We start from the raw sequence: 24,190 nt of genomic DNA on the forward strand, positions 1-24,190 counted from the left end.
TCCATGAACCGCGAGATCATGATCTGAGCCGAAGTTGGCCGCTTAACCGACTGAGCCACCCAGGCGCTCCTATGCCAATCATATCTTAACAAAAATAAAGTTTAAAAATAATTGGAAAGTATAAGCATCCAGCAAGTGAATTGGCTCAATAAATTTATACTTCCACATAGCCAAATACCAGTTAAAATTATGCAGATCTATTTTTATTGAAATAGCAAAGATGTCCATCCTATCATGCTAGGGGAAAAGCGTTACAGAATAGTATGCATAGTGTAATCCTATTTCAATTAAAACCACATTTCTATGCACATATGCATAGAAAAATCAGTTCTACAAGTGGCTACTGCTGATTTGTGGGATTATGGGTAATTTTGTTTTTTCTTATCTATAAGTTATTTTTCTCTAACAAACACAGATTACTTACATAAGAGATAATGGTCCAAAGAGTCCCCATTCCTTTCCTTTTCAACAGACATTAACAACACTTCTCAGCTTAATAACAAATATACTTAGTTGAGGTTTTCTCAATGAAAATAAAACATCTGTACTCTAACCTTTTTGAGAAAAGCTGATTATTTCCAAAAGTGTTTAATAAAAACCAGAACTCCACCAATAAAGAGTGGATTATAAGACTAAGAGCTAACAAACCACATAAAAAGGTGGTGGGGGGTGGGGTGGGGGAGAGAAATCCTCTCTGAGATAAGGAAACAATCAATTGACTAGGGGAGCAGTGGCCTTCTAACAAGTGAAAAGGAAAGGAGACTCAACAACCTGTTTCATTTTCTATAAATAAAACCTTAGAAGGCATATTGCCAAAGAAACACAAGTCAATATAAACCTTTATACACTGGGCTGCCAAACTTCACTTTTAGACAGTATATTAATTATGTAGTCAATAACCACGGGTTTCATTAGTGTATTAAATACCACGATCAATATTATTTATACTTTTCCAAGACAGGCCACTCAGGAAAAAAAAAAAAAAAAAAAAAAAGCAGGGGAAGGGGAAATTTTGACCCTGCAGTTCAAAAAAGAATAGCACACTAGAGATTAGCAAGGCTTTAATGGAAAGCATAAAACACTGAAAATATGGACAGAAATCAGATTATTATCCTTTTATTTATTTTTTTTATCTCTCACAGTGATACTGGAGGGAATCCAAGAACCATTTAAAATGAAGGCAAATGATTAGATTTTCCCTAATTGCTTAACGCTGATGTCATGGTGTACGCAAAATAAACATTGATCTCGGAGCGAAGAGAAATAGAACATGAACAGCCTTTCGAGGTAAACCATATCCAAGAGAATTCCAAGAACTGCGGGCCAGAATCTATTTAGGCAATCCTCAGGGACCCACTTCTCTTAAGAGCGTAACCGTGGAGCCAATTTCTGATGCTCCTCTACTGGTGATCTGATTTTTAGAAGGGGAATCTGCTAAGCATCCTCCCTCCAGGAGGCTGCCCTTCCCCAGAACACCTCCATGGATTTGCTGGTTTGATCATGTGGTCACGGAGACGGAGCGAGCGGCAACTGATACAATGGTGTTGAGTCAGGGCAAGGTGGTAGGTCAGCGCTCTTCACGGGCAGGGCCCGTGAGCAGAGGGCAGGGCGCCCGGCACTGGTAGATGGGAGACTGGTTACTGGGCTGCACGCTAGATGACCACCTCCAACCCACAATTTGTCAATCCAGAATCGTGCTGAAGACTGTAATTTTCTAGTCCGTGCTTTATAAGCAAGGTCAGACAGAAAAGAGCTTCCATAAAAATGGTTGAGGCCCCAGTCAAAAAGGGAAGTACAGCCCGACGACCGTCCTCTGAGACCAGAATGTGTCCAAACAGTCAGTGGGCCTGAGAAAGGCCCTCTCTGTCTGTGCTGAGGAACAGGAGTCATCTCGCCTAGAGCTGGCCACTTCCTCCCAAAAGAGGACAGGTAAAGATGAGACCGACAGGACAGCCTCGTTCTCCACCTCCACAGAGGGCCGCCATACGCCTCAGCGGCACGAATCAAAACCAGGTCTTCCCGCTGCAGGCTGCCTGCAACACTGCCTGGGTGCTCGGGGAGGGATGTGCAGCAAATGCCAAGTGGTGGGTCGCGGCAACCGGATAGATAATTAATATGATTAGGAACACACAGAGCAAGCATGCTCTCGCTGACTGAAAAGCTCAGTCGCATAATTACTGTTTTCTTACTGGCTCACTGTCTGTACACATTTCAAAGCCTGGTTGGTGTTAGACTGCTGTGTAAACATCAATAAAATCCCAAAGTGCCAGATCATCGGCATTCCTGGGTACAATGGCTTTTTGTTTCTAGTTTTTTCACTCTTTTAAAGATGCATCTTAGGGTTGCAAACATTAGGAAGAATGATCTCTACGCTTTGGACTAATCTGTGAGTCTGTAATGAGTTAACATCTCCCCCAAGTGAACATTTATTATGAAGGCTAATTAATTGCTTTCCAGTTACAAGAACCCTTTGCATTCAAAGAAAGTAGGATTCACACACAGAGAAGCTTCTGTTTATTAAAACAAAGCAGGGGAAACAAAGAGCTTCTTCCTTCAAAATCCCTTCTATTTAACATAGCTTTAATCAAGAAATGAAACCTACAAATGCAAAAAATATGTACAGGTAGAAAAAGTATACGTTCGCCAACCAAAATGCAACATTAATTGAAGTAAAAACTAAAGCAATGCTTTGTAGTTGCCTGGATGTCCCTGGGGGACAGCAAGTCAATGCTTATCAGCCTTCCTCAGAAGAGACAATTTTGATTAATATCAGACCCATCTGACTCAGTCTATTAAACCCTGAAGGAAGGATATTCTTCAGATATAAAAGACATCTCTTTGATTAATAATTCTACCCTATTGCCATTCCAAGCATTAACAACTCTGTGGCATCTCTAGAAAGGAAAGCCTTTGAATTCTAGAAAGACACACTAAAATACAGGTTCCGCACAGCCCCTTTTCGGCTCTCCCTCTGGAGAAGGAACCCAAGTTGTGAAGGTGTCACCACTGGAGAGGCGGAAACCCGAGCTACATAATTTATTTCACTGTCTGCAGATTTAGGGTCAATTACTTCTGACATAATTCCTGCTTGAAGATAATGAAATCTTAATATCACTGACAAAAGCCTGAAGACAGAGGGACTGGCACTACACCTCCCGCCAGCTGACCCGCTAGGTCAGACACAGTTTACACCTCAGCCACCTGAGCACACTGTCCTTTGCCTACCAATGGGTTCCAAGATGCGCCTGAGAGAGGAAGCGCCTAGTCCGCCGCAGAGAGGCTCTATGCACTGGGGACCTAATGTGGAATTGTCACAAGGGGGGTTGGGGGGGGGTGCTGCGGGCAGGAGTCTGTTTCATTTCAACTCTGCTTTTTCAAACTTCTGCCCAATCAGCACTGCTCTGCTCACATCATCAGTGCGTTTCTCTTGATGTTCATGATCAGCCTTTTGCCATATTCTCTGTAGTCCACGGGCTTCACGTCCATCACAGTGGCCTTAATTCGAGACTCATCCTTTGAGAAGAGAAAAGCAGTTCGTAAACGAAGGAAAGCCCGTGGCATGGAGCAGTGGTGATAACCCCCTTTGCTTTAGAGGTTTCAATGATCCCGGCAGGAGAAAACACAAAGGCATGCTGGATTTAGTGTTCAGTAATTCCAATACAGAAAAAGTCACAAGTGAGAGCCAAGTCCAGAATTCTGGGGCTGGGAGAGTGGGGAGAAGCCCCTCTCCTTCCCTCATCCTTCCCTCATGCTCCCGAGCACTCAGAAACCTAGAATCCAAATGGGATGGACCTAAGCGGGCTTATCAAGGCCGATTTATTTTCTTTGCCAAGGTGGAAACAGGAGCCCCGAGACGATGAGTGATGTGCTTAAAGCTACACAGTTAGTTCTGCAAGCGGTGTGAAAGCAAAGGCACCTGAGGCAGAGGAGGGACACCTGGCCTGGGTCCCATCTCGGCTCTGCAACAGACCACCTCTCTGTGCCTCACCTTCCCGTCCATACCATGAGAGGCTGAATGACCCTTCAAATGGCCCCTGGATCTCACCTCAGACACTCTATCAGACATTTGCCTTCCTACTCATTTAATGCCCATAGAAACGAACACATCTGTTAGCAGAATACATCCATCAGGGTTAAGGTCTAATAGTGAAAAAGAATGGGGAAACCCCAAAATAAGCAGAGATGTTTTCAGAAGCCTCCCTCCTCACTCGTTCATCAGGACTGTGCAGTGTCTTTAGAGGAAGCATGATGTGATACCCAGAAAGGATACACAGTGTAGTGCAGGGGCTCACATGCTCTAGTGTGTGTGCTCAGTAATCACTAGTCCGATTTATAAGCACGGTTAAGAACAAAGCTCTGAAGCTGGGGGCTGGAATCTTAGTTCTGCCACATGCTGGCACAGGACTTGGGCAAATGACTTGTTCTCTGTAAGCCTACAGTTTCTCAGTAATAAAACAGGGATAACAATAGTTCCTATACATCCAGGTTACTGGCAGGACCAAGTGAGATGATATCTACAGTAAAAGGTGTAGAACAGTAACTGGCAGATAATAAGTGCCCAATAAATGCTGTTGTATTATGACTATACAATTACATGATGTTACAGGCAACTTAAAGGAGTTTTCAAGGTAATTTTAACTATGTGTGTTCTTTGTTTCATACACTAACTTTGGAGCTTAAACCTCATGGAAGATGTGAATCCACTAAACACCTTACCATTCTTTGTCAATACACAAACAAAAAACCCCAGGTTTTAACTGAAAAGACCATAAGCATTTTCTCCCCAGATGCTAGACACTGGACAAAACACTCAACCTCTCTAAGTTAGGTTATTCCTCTGAAAATGGAGATAATAACAGTACCTCAGTGCTGGGCAGACTCGAGGAGTGATAAACGCAGGGCACTTAGTACTAAGTCTGGCACACAGCAAGCAATGATGTGACAGCTGTCACTGCACTGTTGTTGTGGGTGACAAACAGTAGCTTCCCACTGCTAGCCCTCCTGCATCCCAGGTGACCTCACTTACATTGTAGGTCTCTAGTTTCACCCTGATCTTGAATATGAAAGTTCGGAAGTTGGCATTCTGGAAAACTTCCTCAAACGCTTGCTCATTCTGCAAAAACAAATGTAAAACTTTAGGCATGGAAGCTACCAGACCATTTGAAAATATCTATTAAGATTTTTGAAGGGGCGCCTGGCTGGCTCAGTTGGAAGAGCGTGTGACTCCTGATCTTGGGGTTGTAGGTTCAAGCCCCACATTAGGTGTAGAGATTACTTAAAAATAAAATCTTTAGGATTTTGTTAAAAAAAATTTTTTTTTTCAACGTTTATTTATTTTTGGGACAGAGAGAGACAGAGCATGAACGGGGGAAGGGCAGAGAGAGAGGGAGACACAGAATCGGAAACAGGCTCCAGACTCTGAGCCATCAGCCCAGAGCCTGACGCGGGGCTCGAACTCCCGGACTGCGAGATCGTGACCTGGCTGAAGTCAGACGCTTAACCGACTGCGCCACCCAGGTGCCCCTAGGATTTTGTTTTTAAAGAAGAGTTTTGAAAAGACTTTTGAGAAAAATCTCTCTCAAAAAAAAAAAAAAAAAAAAATTACCCCCAGTGGTTTGAATAGAAATGACTACTCTAAAGGCAATATTTCATTACATAAAACTGTTTGGGTAGAATTTTATTAAAAAAATTAAAATACTCTACCTACAGTAGTCAAATTAATAGAGACAGAAAGTTGAATGGCTGCCAGTAGGGAGTGGGGGGACTCCTGGGTGGTTCAGTCTGTTAAGTGTCTGACTTCAGCTCAGGTCATGATCTCACGACTCATGAGTTTGAGCCCCACATCAGGCTCTCTGCTGTCAGCACAGAGCCCACTTCAGATCCTCTGTCAGATCCTCAAAAATAAACAAACATTAAAAAAAAAAAAAAAAAAGGAAGAATGGTTGCCAGGGGCTGGGGGAAGGGGAAATGGAGTTACTATTTAATGCATGCACTGAACTTATACTTAAAAATGGTAAATTTTAGGTTATGCATATTTCAACATAATATAACAAAACGAAACCCAAAAACACTTAAAATTTTTTTTAAATGTTTATTTATTTTTGAGAGAGAGAGAGACAGAGAGACAGAATGTGAGCTGGGGAGGGTCAGAGAGTGGGAGACACAGAATCCGAAGCAGGCTCCAGGCTCCAAGCTGTCAGCACAGAGCCTGATGTGGGGCTCGAACCCACAAACTAAGAGATCATGACCTGAGCAGAAGTCAGACACTTAACCAACTGAACCACCTAGGCGCCCCCCAAAAATCACACTTCTAAACTTTAAAAGTTTGTGATGGAATAGGGGCACCTGGGTGGCTCAGTTCATTGAGCAGACGTCTGACTCTTGATTTCAGCTCAGGTCATAATCTCAGGGTTGGTGGGTTCGAGCCCTACCTCAGGTTCTGAGTGTGAGCCTGCTTGGGATTCTTTCTCTCCCTCTGCCCTCCATCCCTCAAAATAAATAAATAAACTTAAAAAAAAAAAGTTTGTGGGGCGCCTGGGTGGCACAGTCGGTTAAGCGTCCGACTTCAGCCAGGTCACGATCTCGCGGTCCGTGAGTTCGAGCCCCGCGTCGGGCTCTGGGCTGATGGCTCGGAGCCTGGAGCCTGTTTCCGATTCTGTGTCTCCCTCTCTCTCTGCCCCTCCCCCGTTCATGCTCTGTCTCTCTCTGTCCCAAAAATAAATAAACGTTGAAAAAAAAAATTAAAAAAAAAAAAAAAAAGTTTGTGATGAAATACATCTGAGGCTCAGCATGTTCATCATAAATTAAGAATGGGGGGTGGACAGTAAGAAAAAAGCTCAAGTTGTTATACATGGTTTAAACCTCTACATTTACAGTGATTTGTGAACAAATGAAGCCAGGGAGGTGGGGTGGGTAAAGACTAGGGAAAGTATGAAAAACAGTTCTCTCCTTCTTTATCTTACCCCTCAAATACTATTTAAACTTTTGTACCTTTTAAAAAAATTTTATTTATTTATTTTGAGAGAGAGAGAGAGAGAGAGAGAGGGAGGTGGGCGGAGAAAGGGAGAGAGAGAATCCCAGGCAGGCTCCATGCTAACAGCATGGAGTCTGATGCCGGGCTCGATCTCATGAGTCATGACCTGACCTGAAATCAAGGGTCGGACACATAACCAGCTGAGCCACCCAGGTGCCCCTCCCTTTTTTGTTTTTTAAAAAAATTTTTAATGTTTATTTTTGAGCGAGAGTATGAGTTGGGGGCGGGGCGGGGGGGAGGAAGGACACAGAATCTGAAGCAGGCTCCATGCTCTGAGCTGTCAGTACAGAGCTCAACGTGGGGCTCGAACTCATGAACCATGAGATCATGACCTGAGCTGAAGTCGGACTCTTAACCAATTGAGCCGCCCAGGCACCACTGCCCCCCCACCCCTGCTTTTTTAAAGTAATCTCTACACCCAGTGTGGGGCTTGAACTTACAACCCCAAAGATCAAGAGTCACAGGCTCCACCAGACTGGGCCAGCCAGGTGCCCACTAATTACACTTATTTAAAGAAAAAAAAAAAAAGAAAAAAAAAAAGTCTGGTAAACAGAGAGGGATCACAGAAAGCATTTAATGCATATAAATATGCATAAAATAAATTTGCAGTCCTCTGGGCCTTCAGATATGTAAATAAAACAATGTGTTAAATCCTAAGAAAATTATATCAGCTGTCATTATTCTTCTAGGATTAGGGAAAGGCTGGAGTGCATACTCCAAGAATATCATGGTTCCTGAGGGAAGAGTTTCTATGTGTCCTCATTCACCAGCAGTAAAAACAGTCAAATGTAATAAGCTCATAAAAAACCCTGAAAAGCTGCCTCAAGCCTTAAAATCTGATATGAAAATAAAGAACCAGGCAAAACAGATAAAAGACACCATCATATTTTAAAGTCAATTCCAGTTATTTCTATAAAAGGGCTTGTTGGCATTATTTTCAGAGATCTCACAAACAATTTAATTTTTTTTTTCAACGTTTATTTATTTTTGGGACAGAGAGAGACAGAGCATGAACGGGGGAGGGGCAGGGAGAGAGGGAGACACAGAATCGGAAACAGGCTCCAGGCTCCGAGCCATCAGCCCAGAGCCTGACGCGGGGCTCGAACTCACGGACCGCGAGATCGTGACCTGGCTGAAGTCGGACGCTTAACCGACTGCGCCACCCAGGCGCCCCTCACAAACAATTTAAAAAAGAGGTGTGTAGGGGGGAGCCGAATGGACAGAACTGAAGATAGGAAAGAATAAGAGAAAAATGTGCCAAAACAAATGACAAATCTTTATTCTTAGTGGTTTTTGCAAGTATTCTAACCAATCTGGAAGAAGTCGGAGAAAAATACACAGATAGATGCTAATTTGTGTGGCCCAGAAAACACAGCTTTCATTGGTCATCTTTACACATTTTATCTAAGTATCTTTCCTACATTTAGCATAATTAGTAATCTATTCCCTACATTAAATAAACCAAATATGTGAAAATAAGCATTTATCAAAATGAAACATAAAGTTACCTTATGAAAGTAAGTTACTTCATAAAATTCCATCTGAAGACCTAAAGTAGCAAGTACCTTCTATCTGAATTTAAACCAGGATTTGACTCAACTTTTCAGGATGGTGTATGTTAAAAGGGCACATCTGTACTTCAGGTTTCTTCAGAAGATGTCAAGTGACTGAGGGCACACCAACTTTTGTGTGCTAACAGTAACAGGAGAAATAAGTGGTTTACACTTGTAAAATGCTGCTTTTAAAGCACTTATTTTTTAATTTTTTTTTTTTTTAAAGTAGGCTCCACACCCAACATGGGGCTTGAACTCACAATCCTAAGCCAGCCAGGCACCCTTAAAACACTTTTATATACATTGCCTGATTACCTCATTGTTAGTACACCCAAAGTGGACAAATTTGACAGAATTAGATGAGTCTCAAATAATCATCAGACTGAGAAACTATATACAACACCCAAGAGAAATTTAAAAAACTTAAAGAGCAAAAGGGTGTTATTGGCAACTGTTACACTAATAATAAAAGAGGGGGCCAACCTTCTCTTTTAACTCCCCAATATAAGCAGTGGTTTGTCCAATGATGGCCTCCGCAGACTCCTGGAAACAGGTGACCCACTGATTCTCTTGAAAATCAGCAATATTTGCCTAAAAAACACATTACATATTAATTTAGCAAAGAAATAATAAAAGGAAGACACACTCAGGAGACTAGAAGATTAACTTTTTCCATTCATTAAAATAATTCCCAGGGGGAAAAAACCCCATTACTACCACATATGCTATATTCTTTCCAAAGAGTGTGAAAAATATCAAAGAAAGAATTTAAAATGTAAGTCTGGATCACAGCAGGAACACGATATGCTGTGGGTATGTGATTTCAGATCTCAGTGGAGATAACAACCCAACTAAACTCTCCTTCAGACATGGAATCCAGGCACCCTGGACTTAGTTCCTTCCCCTCCAGCCACAATGGCCTCTGGACTAAAGGTTCTGAATGAGCCTCCAATGAGTGAGGGCAGGTTCTCTGCATTTCAAACTGTACATCCTTCAGTCACTAGTTCTATAAGGCAATTCTCAGTCACTGCTGAGCACCCCAGACTATTTAAAAGTCTGAGTCAGGGGCCTTCCTCCGGTGGCCAAACTTACCTAGCAAAAGAAAGGAGCTTGGATCAACTGTCTCCAATTGGACCATGATGTAAAATTAAATAGGGGAGAGTCAAGGGAGAAAGTGGATCACAAAGAATCCATTTCCTGAAGTAAAAGTCTTAGTAGAAATAAGAAAGCACAGTTTTTTTTTAAAGGTGTCATTTGATGAGTCTACATTTTCACTTGGCATATACATAGAGCTTTAATATCAAAGTTATGATGGAAAAGTAAGGGGACAAGAAAAGTTACAAACACTCACATACACAAGAGAATGTGTCTCATCCCAGATCACACCTACAGTCTGCTTACCGAGTGCCAGCATCCTAGAGGCAGAGCACCCTCAACAGGGTTGAGAATGGCACAACGAAGGGAACACGCTGGGTCCACACCTTGTGAAACCAGTGCCCTGGGGTTCCACTATCTACAAGCCTCACAGAAAGGCTGATCAGCCATCTAGACAACCTTCTCCATTCTGGTTCGATGGAGTTTATGGTTTACAGGAATATAAAGCTTAAATGTAGAACTTTCCTGCTGAACTAACATTTTGAGGGGCAATTAGAATATAGAAAGGACATAAAAAAAAAAAAAAAAGGGGGCGCCTGGGTGGCGCAGTCGGTTAAGCGTCCGACTTCAGCCAGGTCACGATCTCGCGGTCCGTGAGTTCGAGCCCCGCGTTGGGCTCTGGGCTGATGGCTCAGAGCCTGGAGCCTGTTTCCGATTCTGTGTCTCCCTCTCTCTCTGCCCCTCCCCTGTTCATGCTCTGTCTCTCTCTGTCCCAAAAATAAATAAACGTTAAAAAAAAAAAAAAAAAGAATATAGAAAGGACAAATCTTTTTTTTTTTTTTTTTTTATCTGAAAAGATTAAAAAAAATTCTTTCTATCACAAGAGTTTTCACTGCAGGGGGAAAAAAAAAAGGAAAACGCAGAAGAAACTAGAAATCAACCAGAAATAACCTCTATCAACAGTATGGTATTTGCCCGCTCAAGTCTGTTTTCTGTGTGTGTACATACCTCAAGACTATATCGAACATATGATTTAAAATTTGCCATTTTCAATTAATAACCTGAACATTTATTCATGTCATCTTCAAATACTTTAACTGTGGAAAACTGTCAAATAGATGGCAAATTCTGATGCCTGCGTGGTATTCCACTCCACAGATAAAATAACGGAATTAACCACTATAATATTAAGGAAGTTAAGTTGTATTGAACTTTTCAACATAACAGAGTAACAGATAACTTTACACAACTGTAACATCTCTGATGATTTCTTGGAAGAAATTCTCTCCAAGTGTTTAATGTGCCAGAAAACATAAATATTTTTAAGGCTCCTGATATGTTACTGCCAAATCACCTTCTAGAAAAATAGGAGAATGCCTATTTTTCTTATACCTTTATTATCATTCAGTATTATCATTTTTTTAAAGCACACCCTTCACTTTAAAGGTTTTAAAACTGAAAGAAACAATTCTTACAATGCAAAAAAGCCACACTCCCACATCAGCACACAGTCACATTCCCGAGAAGTCAGCTCTACCGAGGGCTAAGAGGAATAGATTATCTACAAGAAAAATAACTAAATATACGCATTGGCTGTATAATTACTGCTCTCCAGAAATGCCATTTCAAATTAATTTATCTTCATAACAGTTAGCAGGAGAGTGTCACCAATGCTGTAACTGTACTACATGCACAGCAACTGAAATCAGCTGGGCATCTAAATGCAACTCTCTGGTATGAAAAAAAGCTTTTAGTAGGAGAAAACAGACTGCTATTCAGTTGAGCGAAAGGCCCCTTACTTTTGTTCTTGTAGAATAAGAAGCTCTTTAGCACTTACTCGTCTGCAGGCTTCCTACCACTAGAGATCTTGTTTTGGTCCTCGTCTCTACCGTGGCGGGCGGGCATGTGGTAGGGACTCGAGAAACACTACAGTGTCTCAACTACCCATTTTACTTACTGACAGGATCATGCGGTACTTGAAGCTGGGAAATTCACTATCACACTTCTCACAGCGGTACAATCCATTCTGTTGATCAATCACTTTCTTAAAGCAGTCCTGAGCTGGGCAGGCTTGATACATACAGTTCTCTTTGCGAAGAAACACAACTGTCGCCACACAGCTAAAATAGTCGGCCTTCAGGAGAAAAGAGTGACATGAGAGACCTGGAACACAGGGCCTACGTTCAAGAGGGACTCAGGGGCAGCCCAAGCTTGCCCTGACATATAAGTGGTAAGTGTTCACATATATGAATCCTTAAGATCACAATGTGATTACAGGGAACGATTCATGCTATAGTTTCTGAAATCACTCGTGCGGACTGCAAAACCTACAAAGGTAATAAACTAAGCTTTAAAGCAGATTATTCCTAGGGTGACTAGGCTCAGTCCGACTTCGGCTTGCGTCAAAATCTCCAGGTTTGTGAGTTTGAGCCCCGCAGTCAGGCTCTGTGCTGACAGCTCAGAGCCTGGGCCTGCTTTGGATTCTGTGTCTCCCTCTCTCTCTGCCCTCCCCAGCTCGCGCTCTCTCTCTCAAAATTAGACATTAAAATAATAATAATAATAATAATAATAAAGCACATTATTCCTTAACGAGAAAAGTGAATCCTAAAGTAGACTAAATTAATTAAAAACAGAAAAAGACTATATGAAAAATAAAGATGTCAGGAGACACAGATTTGTTTCTCCCGTTCCTCTGACCCTCCAAAGGTTAACATCTAGGAAATACAGCGCAAGGCAGGAAAATCTAGTGCAGCGACGTTCAACCATCCTCCCACATTAAGAACAATAGTAGTGGTTTCTGGGGCTTGGAGTCACCTTCATCTTTGTCTAGGTCACAGTGGCAAACGTTTTCTGTAGAAAGCCAGACGGGAAATACTTTAGGCTTTACGAGCCTTTTGGTCAGAGTCCCTGTTGCAGCTACTCAACTCTGCTGCTGTGGCACAGAAGCATCCACAGACAATATGCAAATGAGCGCATGCGGCTGTGTGTCAACCCCTGGTCTAAGCCATCCGGGTGGAGAAATCACTGATAAGTAAATGTAGCAAAGGACTAAGTCATGTGCTTGGACTTTATGTTGTTGTTATTGGTTTTGCTTTTTAACTCTCACAGAAAGGATACAGGGTAAATAATTTTGAGGGGTGAGCAGTTCCCTCTGGGTGTACTCTGAATTTGGAGCCAGGTCAGCAATCTCTGGGGCTTCCCAATGTCTTAGAACAAAGAAGGCAAAACCCAATAATATGGATATTTAAAGAGATTTGTTGAACCCTCTATCTAGAAGGCTCTAGAGAAAATAAGTCTCCTAGGAGAATGCCTATAGAATTTTCTGTATTTTTAGATAAGGTCCAGATTCAATTCATGACTTTATTTATTTATTTTTTTTAATTTTTTTCTTTTTAACGTTTATTTATTTTTGAGACAGAGAGAGACAGAGCATGAACGGGGGAGGGACAGAGAGAGAGGGAGACACAGAATATGAAACAGGCTCCGGGGTCTGAGCAGTCAGCACAGAGCCCGATGCGGGGCTCGAACTCACGGACCGCGAGATCGTGACCTGAGCCGAAGTCGGACGCTTAACCGACTGAGCCACCCAGGCGCCCCAATTCATGACTTTAAAGTACAGGTACAGGGGCGCCTGGGTGGCTCAGTCGGTTAAGCGTCCGACTTCGGCTCAGGTCACGATCTCGCGGTCCGTGAGTTCGAGCCCCGCATCGGGCTCTGTGCTGACTGCTCAGACCCCGGAGCCTGTTTCATATTCTGTGTCTCCCTCTCTCTCTGTCCCTCTTCTGCTCGCACTCTCTCTCTCTCAAAAATAAACATTAAAAAAAAAAAATTAAAAAAATAAAGTTTAGGTACAAATGGGTACTGTCCAGGCATGATTTTTCTTTTCTTCTTCCTCTTCTTTTTAATGTTTACTTACTGGGAGGAAGGGAGGGAGGGAGGGAGGGGCAGAGAGAGAGGGAGGGGCAGAGAGGGAAGCAGAGAGAGAGAATCCCAAGCAGGTTATGTGCTATGCGCACAGAGCCCAACGTGGGCTCAATCCCACAACCGTAAGATCATGACCTGAGCTGATATCAAGAATCATATGCTTAACTGACCGAGCCACCCAAGCGTCCCTGATTTTTTTCTTTCTTTCTTTTTTTTTAAAGTAATCTCTACACCCAATGTAGGACCCAAGATCAAGAGTCACCTGCTCTTCTGATTGAGCCAGCCAGGTGCCCACAGGCCTGATTTATTACACACAGTCTACCTGTAGATCTAAGAAGAAAACTGGGAAAAGAGAACCTGAAGAGTGGCTGTTCCTATGACAAGACAATACCTATCTGTCTAATGTTTAAGTCTCAAGATGCCATATGACAGCATCATCAGATGCCGTTGACGACAATGAGGGATAAGGGAGTATAGTGAAACGAGGGGGAAAGGAATAAAAACTGTATTATATAATATGAAAACAATAAAAGTAGGAATTGCTCTTTTGGGGACCATAAAGGAGAAATAAATGACTTAAATAATGAACTGCTGGCAGAATACAGGTTTAGATCAAGACAGGAAGAGAGTCATTACATACAAACATTGAAAGGAAGCTGCAACTGAAGTCAAATACCAGAGCCGATTCCCATCAGAGAACAGTGGCAAAATCTCAGCCCGTGAGAGTTTAATACTGTACAGCCATTGAGGGCACGTGTGAACTGCCTGATGTCTGACCCTGAGCCTGACTAATGCTCAGTGTTAGCTATAACCTCAAAACCCACCTTCTTGGTGTGTGGGCACTTCAACTTGCAGGAACAATCAGCAAAAACAAACATAGACCCGAAGTTATTACCACTTCATCAGGATCCCTCTAAGAATTAACTCTCTAAGTCAGTTTCTAATGTTTTTCTGCCACAGGATATCTGAGGGGTATGACATAGCCTATTAGTAAGTACGACTCCCTCACTCTGGTGATTCTCAACTGTCATGCCATGCTCTGGTCAGACCTCCAGGTAAGAATCACAGCTCTGAATGAACGTCTGACAGGCGGTACCAGAAATCAGGTTGGAAAACTCATCCTTCTGCACACTCTATATGCTTTTGTGAAGAAAGTTAGGAATGTACCTTGTCACCATGGCCTAGGTTCTCTGATTTAACCTCATATAGAGTTTTCCAGTTGGTGTTGCTACCTCCTGTTCCTCCACTCTTTAGATCAGAGATGGAAATACCATCTAAGGCTTGTCCTTCAGAGTCAAACCTGAAAAATAAACAAAGAACAACAGGTACTTTATTATACTTATTGAATATGCTACTTGTTTCTAGACATCAGAGGCTATTCACTAGCCCCCCCAACCTGTCCTACATTCATAGGTCGTGGTCACATGGGCTGAAATGATTATGTTCCTCCTTGTATCTTAAGCCAACTGCAGGAAGTGAATGACCTCTTTTCATCTCAATTGCTCTGATGCCCCCCAGTGGTCAAGAAAGACAGTGCCAGAATATCACAGAACCTTTTCTTAAATTAGCATCTGTTATACACAGTTCTTTAGGCTACTGATGCTCATTCTCAGCAAGTAGCCACATTTTTATCATCACTGAACTGTATCAGTATAGAAAGTGACAGTCAGCATATTGACTGTCACGTTTTTTGTGGCAAAAAAAAAATTTCATGGTAAAAGATCTTATAAGCCTGATAGAGAATCTAAAGATTACGTAACCCGAAGTAATTTAAGCTATTATCTATTTTCTTGTAGATTTATCTTAGTGAGGTTCTACCTATGCCAATATTAAAATTAACATTAATTTGTGTTGCATTATGATTAAAACTGATTATATTTCCTGAACACATATCAGCTGACATGAAGGAAAATGGCTCAGAAACATACTTGGGGGAGGGAGGAGTCAGTCTGAGATTAAAAACATGCCAGTGTCATCTAAAAGGAGGATAAGTGAAAGCTAACCACAGAGAGAGCAGGCTCCTTAAAAAGGGCCCATGTCACAGAATGGGTGCTGCCCTAAGCTGCAGACAATTGCCTTCACATTCTGTCAGGGAAGCGGCTAAATCCGTCACAGAAGCACAGCAAGGTCCATAAATCCGTTTCACCACTATCTACACCAGTTTACGGTTTCAAAAACTCCAAGGAGACATTTGCCACCAAAGATAGCTCATCAGGAATCAACAGAGCAAAGACTGAAGCAGCCCTTCTTACAATAAAAAAATTCCACATTGGAAAAAAAAAAAGAAAACAGCAAAAACCCCTCCACATTGTTACAACCAAGATCAAACATCTCCAACCCATGCCTAGGTGGGGTGTGTGCAGTGAACTTCTCTTTGATCAACGGCAGGTTATTTTATTCTGGAGACAGCCATGTCTTTTTATGTTGACCAGGATCACTGTTACTGACAAGTAAAATATGAAGACCTTAATGTGGGCATGCCATTAACCTGGGGTCAAGCTCTAGAGCCTGAAAGAAAATCAAGCGAGAAGGACAGACCACAGCTGTGGTTATTTCTGGTCAGACTATGAGCGGGACCTGCCTTATAATGCAATGCCAGCTACCAGAATAGTTAAATATAGATACGTGTGGACCATACTCAGGAGGCTGGCTTAAGTGTCATGAACACTCTAGTAGATGTTTCATGAAACTACTCAAACACTAGTGCTACTACTGGTTCACATTACACTCAAAATAAAAGTGAGAAGTATGTCATAGGAGCGAATTCTTTAATCACTAAAACCCTAAGACATAGGTGGAAACCGATACAATCCCCTGGGACCACAGCTACACAAATTATTTAAGCTCAAGCTAAAGTGTTTTTCCCTGACCAAATCAATTCTTGCACACTATGTTTCAGTTTGAAGTGCTCTTTAAAGGCAGAGTTTTAACACCCTAAAACGCCAGATATAGTGCGATCTTAACAGGCTCTCATCCAAGTGCCTGGGAATAACAATGCAGTGCCAACAAGAGCCCACTGTTTCCATTGCACTTTATCAGAGTCCAGTGAACACATCGGAAGATGTGCTCAGAACCAACAACTGGACAGAACAGGGAAGTACACTCTTTGCCCACACCACAGAAGCCCACAGCTTTAAAACTAGGAAAGAAAGCTGGCTCTAGCTTACGGTACCCTTGGGTCCCGGCTGGAACAGCCTGGCCCCACCCTACTTTGGCAGGATAGAGGTCAGCATGCGGCACGTCCATGCTAACTGCCTCCTCCGGAATCTCTGGGTTTGTCATGGGATTACAGGCTTGTCAGTTTAAGGGCTTTAAAGCCATCCTCTCTCAGAAGGCATAACGCCTCTGAGAAATATAGGAACTGCTCCATTCGGTAACAAAGCCCTCTGTTCTGCAGACAGCTCACATCCTGATCATAAGAACCAAAAGAGCCACTTCTTCTCAAAGGCCAGGCTCAAATGACCCCTTGGTTTAGCCCCAAAATACCTACCATCCACGAAGCTTATAGGCCTCCGGGATGTCAGGATTCACAATGACCGTGCTTGAAGACAGTACAGAGAGGCTCCGTCCACCAAAATCAGAAACTCTGGCTCCTTTGATAGCCATCACAGGTTGTCTAGAACCATCAAATCTATCAGCCTGGGTAACAACAAAAACACCAATCAAATACAGTGAACAGGTGTCACTGTCAGGAAGAACACACAGAACATTTTTATAGAAAACAAGGAACACAGTCAATAGTAGAATAAATGCAATAAAATAGTACATGGAATCTATCCAAGTTAACCTCACTCACAGGAATCTGTTCAAAGATACATTAAAACTAATCTAGGGTTAGAAGAAAGATCACCTCTCTGTATAAAACTTAAATCATAGCATACCTCACAAAAGTAAATCAAATAAAGAATTTCAAATATTCCCTAGACAGCTCAATCCTTCATTAGGAAGGGCCTACGTGGCCAAGGCCCCACAACTCTTTTTTTTTTTTTTTTAATTTACATTCAAATTAGTTAGCATATGGTGCAACAATGATTTCAGGAGTAGATTCCTTAGTGCCCCTTACCCATTTAGCCCATCCCCCCTCCCACAACCCCTCCAGTAACCCTCTGTTTTCCATATTTAAGAGTCTCTTCTGTTTTGTCCCCCTCCCTGTTTTTATATTATTTTTGTTTCCCTTCCCTTATGTTCATCTGTTTTGTCTCTTAAAATCCTCATATGAGTGAAATCATACGATATTTGTCTTCCTCTAATTTCGCTTAGCATAACCCACAACTCTTAAGACAAGACAGCCACCCAGCTCTTTACATCTCTGCCTTCTGCACACGCTCTGACTGCTCAGTACAAATGCTTACATCTTCTCCCCACAGAGTAGCGGTCACCACTTTCCCTGACATGTCCATCAAATAGATGTCTCTCTTCGAAACTTCTCTGTTGTTAGATTTCACTGTGATTTTGGTGGCATCTTCATAGCTCTTGCAGATCCCAATTATGTCTAAAATACAGGCACAATGTGTTAGCAAAAAACGGTCAAAGCTCCATTACAGCATGATCCAAGGTTGAATGGCGAGCACTTAAGTCTTACATTTCCCTTACATGTTGCAAACAAAAACTAATAATCCCAACTCTCTTTGCTCTCATTTGCAGACTTACCTATCAGAGAATCTTTAGACTTATTCTCCAGGTCACCAATCGCTGTGAAATCAAACTGAACTGTTGGTAAATGATGACCATCTTCACAGGGCACGACGGAAGTCTCATTATTGAAGGTCATCTCATAGTCATTTTTAACAGCTGTGAACTGTTTGTTAGCAATCTTCAGGGTGCCTTTAGAGATGTAATAGACCTGCAAAAGAGGCAAGCTGTGGAACGTGGGTAGTCTATCAGATTAAACCACAAATTCCTTACCACTACACAGTTCTCCGAAGGACGAGAGTCCCCCATGCCACTCAACTGTTTCAGTTCTCAACGCGACATCACCATACCTTGTTCATGTCAATAAGGGGAAAAAACTTGTCCACTTGCTCGTTGAAAGCAGTAGCTCTGATTTCACCCTGCAGAAACAAGCAAGAACCGGTTAGAATTGTGTCCATCAAGTTTTACCACTGAAAAGCAGGACACCGTGGTGTCAAAATGACATCTTTAAGCAGTAACACAAGCACAAATGGGATGTGTGAGAGGTCTACAGATGCCCCAGAAACACGTATTTTGTGGTCACACATTCAAGCTATTAACCCCAGCCAACAACTTGGGTTTAACTAGCTGATCCTGTTACGGTGCTTTATGAACCTCAAATTAGAACCCTAAAAACAAGGCAAAACAAAAAAACCCACAATGAACCTAGTGATTTTAGTATTCTGACAACAGAAATAAAAACAAATTTTGAACACTGACACGAATGAAGCCCACAAGGAAGCGTGATGAGCCAAATGAATCACCAGCTGCCCTCACGTTGGCGCCAAGCGAGGGATGGATATATTCGGGAGTCACTGTCAAAATGTTACAATAAGTCACGTTTTCAAGTTGCTTGTGATTTGATTTTCACTTTACTTTTCCGTCAGTCAAAATACTATAGATGGGGACACCCGGCTGGCTCGTTGGTGGAGCACGTGACTCTTGATCTCGGGGTTATGAGTTTAAGCCCCACGCTGGGTGTAGAGATTACTTAAAAATAAAATCTTCACTTAAAAAACAAAAACAAACTATAGATGGATAAGAAACTTAAAAAAGGCTCAAATTTTTGCCAACTGACAGATCAGACAAATAATTTGGTAAAAAATTAGGTTCTGATACTGATTCTGCCATCACACAGTCAATACATTTGGGATATCACTCCATCTTCCAAAAACTAAAAACCCAAAACAAACCACCAATTTTTCCCCCGCCCTTGCAGAAGTTTGAACCAATAGGAAATAGGCAGCAGCTTGAAAACAATGTGTGAAGTACATACTAGGAATTATAAATAAAACTAACAAACAGCTAACGAGACTGTCGAGAGATTCCACAACTTGGATGTTTTGTCTCTTCATCATGCTTTGGTTTTGTTTAAGTATAGAGTTTGCACAGCCAGAATCCATCTCCCACAAAACCACTCACTTTTCTTTTTAAAAAAAAATTTTTTTTTTAACGTTTATTTATTTTTGAGACAGAGAGCGAGCGAGCATGAACGGGGGAGGGTCAGAGAGAGAGGGAGACACAGAATCCCAAACAGGCTCCAGGCTCTGAGCGGTCAGCACAGAGCCTGACGTGGGGCTCCAACTCACCGACCTCGAGATCATGACCTGAGCCGAAGTCGGCCGCTTAACCGACTGAGCCACCCAGGCGCCCCAACCACTCGATTTTCAAGGTGGCTGTTGTATGCCTTCTGCTGTGGCCCAAAGCAACACTTTGCTCATAACCAGACATCACCTCTCAGGGCTTCAACTTAGCCTGCTAACAAGTCAGACAGAGTGTCTGCTTTCTACTGCTCATGAGGCTGCTTATACATTTAAAAAACTAATTATTGTGCACCCTGGGTGGCTCAGTTGTTAAGCATCTGACTTCAGCTCAGGTCATGTTCTCACGGTTCGTGAGTTCAAGTCCAACATTGGTTGAGCATGAGCCCCGCTTCTCTCTCTCTATGCCCCTTGCTCACCTGCCTCTGCCCCCAAACAAATAAATTTCTACAAATGCTTTCCTTTAAAATCAAGGATTTTAGAAGTGCCTGGTTGGTTCAGTTGGTACAGCACGTGGCTTTTTTTTTAAGTAATCTCATCTCTACACCCAACGTGGGGCTCAAACTCACTACACCGAGATCAAGAGTCACATGCTCCATCGAATGAGTCAGCTGGGTTCCCCGAGCATGTGACTCTTGATCTCAGGGTCATGAATTCCAGGCCCCTGCTGGGTGTGAAGCCTATCTAAAAACAATAATTTAAAAAAATTGCTTTTCAATAAAGTAAAATAAAACGAAGGATTTTATTTAAGACCTTTAACCCTTTGCACACAGAGAGCCATCAAAAGAATACAGACCGGAAAAACCACAATAACAATCATGTTTATTTTTGGCCTACTACTGTTCCTCATCTCATAGGCCTGCACAGAGATGAGCCCTCTGTTTCTTAGGCTCCTCCTATTTCCCCACTTGACAAATACTCACACTTTCATCAACTAGTTCTAGGGAGAAGAGCTTCCCTTCCCCCCGGGAATTACTCCAGGTACGGATCTGACTTTTGTTGGTAACTCGAGCACAGATAGTCCACCTAGAAACCAAACAGATTATGTTAGTGCTCAGTCTTATGTGGGAAATGTCTAAAAGGGTGCCCTATTATCTTCCTATAGTCTTTCTTATCTTATGCATATTCCATTTTTCAATATAAGCTGTATTTTAATCCAGCTAATTAAAACCCCAAGAGGACATACAGGTTTGACAGTTTATAGAATAAGCAAGTAGTAAAACATACGAGATGATTTAACACTAACTCATTCTCCTGTCAAATTAGTAAATTTATAAACCCTCTCCCTTCTCCAAAAAGCATCACCAAGGCAACGGTATCCCCTTAATGAAAGGTTCTAAGCTAGAAAATGCAGTAATACCAGCAATTATATTTTGCCACTATTTTCAATTATGGGAACTGATAAAACTGGTGTCAAACTTCTGTCTCCATTCTAACACACACTGAATATAAATACAAAATTATGGAACATGGTATTGGTGAGCTACCAAAGGAAAACACACCAAAGTAGTATGACCTCAGACAGAGGCCACTAAAAAAAGGAGGCACAAGATTCAATCAATATCCAGTCTTGGTGCCTATCCTGGTTGGCACGTGTTGGGCACATTAGTTACCTTACTCCTTATCCCTACACTGCAAAGAGTTGAAGAATGAATAAAAACATAGCTGAAAGAACTCTGAAAAGAGAATTCACTCATTCTCAACTGCTAAAATCAAATGGAAAAGAATTATATATAAGAAATATCCAGGGGTGCCTGAGTGGCTCAGTTGGTTAAGCGTCTGACTTTGACTCAGGTCATGATCTCATGGTTCGTGAGTTTGAGCCCTGTGTCGGGCTCTGTGCTGACAGCTCAGAGCCTGGAGCCCACTTTGGATTCTGTGTCTCCCTCTCTCTCTGCCCCTCCCCCGCTCATGAGCTGTCTCTCTCTGTCTCTGTCTCTGTCTCTCTCTCTCTCTCCCCTCTTCAAAAATAAATACACATTAAAAAAAAAAAGAAATATCCATTCAGGGTATAGTAATGCAGTTATACTAATAGTACAGATTTTTTTAGTCACCTAAATCATACTAACAATTTTTAGACTAAAAGTCACTTATTTATATGATGAGAAGATGAAATGTCTTCTGAATTACAACAAATATTTATTTTTTACTCCTGATGATAAATGGATTCTTTAAGGCATTAAATATTTTTCAAATCAAATTCTTTCAAAATTAATGAAACCCCATAATCTACAGTAGATTGCTTTTCTTGCCTTTTTTTTTTTTTTTTAACATTTATTTATTTTTGAGAAAGAGTAAGCCGGGGAGAGGCAGAGACAGAGAAGGAGATACAGAATCTGAAGCAGGCTCCAGACTCTGAGCTGTCAGCACAGAGCCCAACGTGGGGCTCGAACTCACAGAGCGTGAGATCATGACCTGAGCTGAAGCCGGACGCTTAACCGACTAAGCCACCCAGGAGCCCCATTCTTGCCATTCTTTTATGATAAGAGAGTTAATGGTTGCCACAATTTGTACCCTCTTCCCCCTCTGGAGGGAAAAAAAGAGATGAAACTTACTTTATGTATGATAGCCCTGAAGTTCGCATATACCTAATGCAAGAGCCCATAATAACCCCTAGCATTATACTGTAAGTACATTCTAAACGTACTCTATGGAAAAACTCACTTGGATTGGTAAGGGGTGAGGCTGGCGATGGGTACCACTTTGACCTGTGTTCCTCCAGAACCTGTGTTCGCTAGGTTGGTAGCTCCAGCTTTTCCAAATGTCTTTGAGGCACCATAAGTCTTAGATGCAGTGGAACCTTTAAAAACAAACACAAAGAAGGGCAATCATTGGTCTACATAAATTTTATGTAAGTTTTGTAATAACTCTCAATTACTGAGGTGTTGCTCATGAAATCATACAAAATGAGAGGCAACGAGTTTTTCCTTTTTATCAATCAAGAGATATGGACATCGGAGACCAAAACAGGCAGCTAGAAAAGAGATGGAGAATGAAGGCTGGGCACACAGAAGCTTACTACTTTATTTGCTGACTTAAGCTATGACTGAGGTCAACATGATAATAGTAGTGAGTCCAGACACTGCTCTTTCAGAGGCCTGTCCTTTTTAACTTCTTTTAAAAATTTATTTTGGGAGAGAGAGAGAGAGAGGGAGGGAGGGAGACTATCCCAAGAAGGCTCCACATTGCCAATGCAGAGCCCGACACAGGGCTCAAACCACAAACTGTAAGATCAAGAATCGAAATCAAGAGTTGGATGCTCAACTGACTGAGCTGAGACTCATCCTTCTTAAACTTATTGTATCAACGGGAGAGATAATGGGTCAGAGAAAGAAAATCAACCACCATCCTTGACTGGTCAAACCAACGGCAAGTCACTGCATGTATAAGAAAAAAAAAAAAACAGAAGCGGGGCGCCTGGGTGACTCAGTTAAGTGTCCGACTTCAGCTCAGATCATGATCTCACCATTCATGAGTCTGAGCCCCGCATCGGGCTCTGTGCTGAGAGCTCAACCTGGGGTTGCTTTGGATTCTGTGTGTGTGTCTCTCTTTTCGCCCCACCTCTGCTCGGTCTCTCTCTCAAAAATAAACATTAAGAAAAAAAAGCAGAAGAAAAGGTTAGGAGGTGAAGGACACAGTAGATGAACCATCTGAGGTGAAGGACACCAATACCTATCACAAATATTTTACCTCAAAACATCTTCAGAAAACTCACTGTTCTCAACTGGTCTATAGGACTGAAAGGTCTACACTGAAGTCTATGCGACTGGGTTTAGTTGGGGGCAAAGGGCAACAATCAGTTTTTGGTTCAAGACAACCAGGTGGCTGGGAACCAAGATCCCTTCTGCCTCTTTACCCAAGCCTAAGCAGCTACTGTGCACTTGGAAAAAAACAGGTAATTAAAGCTTATAAACACAGGAATTCCTTTATATGCACAGTTTCTATAAAGTTTCAACCTCCAAATTCAGAAAATGTAATTTAGTCCAATTACTTCAAATCTTCTATATCAAAACATTTCTTTAGAATGGAATTTTGCTAGAGATGTAAACCTACCATTATTCAGCATTTATTTACTGAGTTTGTACAACCTGTAAGACATTATTCTAGGTATTTGTAGCATTAAAAAAAAAAAATTTTTTTTAATTTTAGAGACAGCATGTGCGTGAGCCAGGGAGTGAGAAGAGAAATAACCTCAAGCAGCTGCACGCTCAGCCTGAAATCCGATGAAGGGCTCCTTCCCACAACGCTGGGATCACGACCTGAGCCAAAATTAAGAGATAGACACAACTGACTGAGCCACTCAGGTGCCCCAGTATTTGCAGCATTTAATAAAAACCATACAGACTGTCCTAGATCTTAACATTTCCTATTCT

General features: G+C 42.0%; 1 protein-coding gene across 2 annotated transcripts in view; it reads right to left on the bottom strand.

Moving 5' to 3' along the window:
- Positions 1-2,497: 2,497 nt before the first annotated feature.
- Positions 2,498-24,190, bottom strand: part of RPA1 (replication protein A1) — a 75,226-nt gene continuing 53,533 nt past the window's right edge. Inside the window, exons 7-17 of one of the 2 annotated variants that reach the window (XM_047080617.1) lie at positions 22,482-22,617; positions 20,741-20,843; positions 18,588-18,656; positions 18,256-18,448; positions 17,958-18,097; positions 17,096-17,244; positions 14,773-14,905; positions 11,639-11,815; positions 9,070-9,177; positions 5,027-5,113; positions 2,498-3,513 (exon numbers count right to left, since the gene is read on the bottom strand). In XM_047080617.1, the coding sequence (XP_046936573.1) occupies positions 3,406-3,513; positions 5,027-5,113; positions 9,070-9,177; positions 11,639-11,815; positions 14,773-14,905; positions 17,096-17,244; positions 17,958-18,097; positions 18,256-18,448; positions 18,588-18,656; positions 20,741-20,843; positions 22,482-22,617 (1,403 nt within the window). In that variant the 3' untranslated portion in view covers positions 2,498-3,405. The remainder of the gene's footprint in view (positions 3,514-5,026; positions 5,114-9,069; positions 9,178-11,638; positions 11,816-14,772; positions 14,906-17,095; positions 17,245-17,957; positions 18,098-18,255; positions 18,449-18,587; positions 18,657-20,740; positions 20,844-22,481; positions 22,618-24,190) is intronic. The other variant, XM_047080618.1, reaches the window with a different exon arrangement.

Source organism: Lynx rufus, unplaced genomic scaffold (assembly GCF_022079265.1).
Source record: "Lynx rufus isolate CCGP_SWC_20201006 ecotype Redwood Valley unplaced genomic scaffold, mLynRuf1.p SCAF_18, whole genome shotgun sequence".
In the NCBI taxonomy this organism is placed as follows: Eukaryota; Metazoa; Chordata; class Mammalia; order Carnivora; family Felidae; genus Lynx; species Lynx rufus.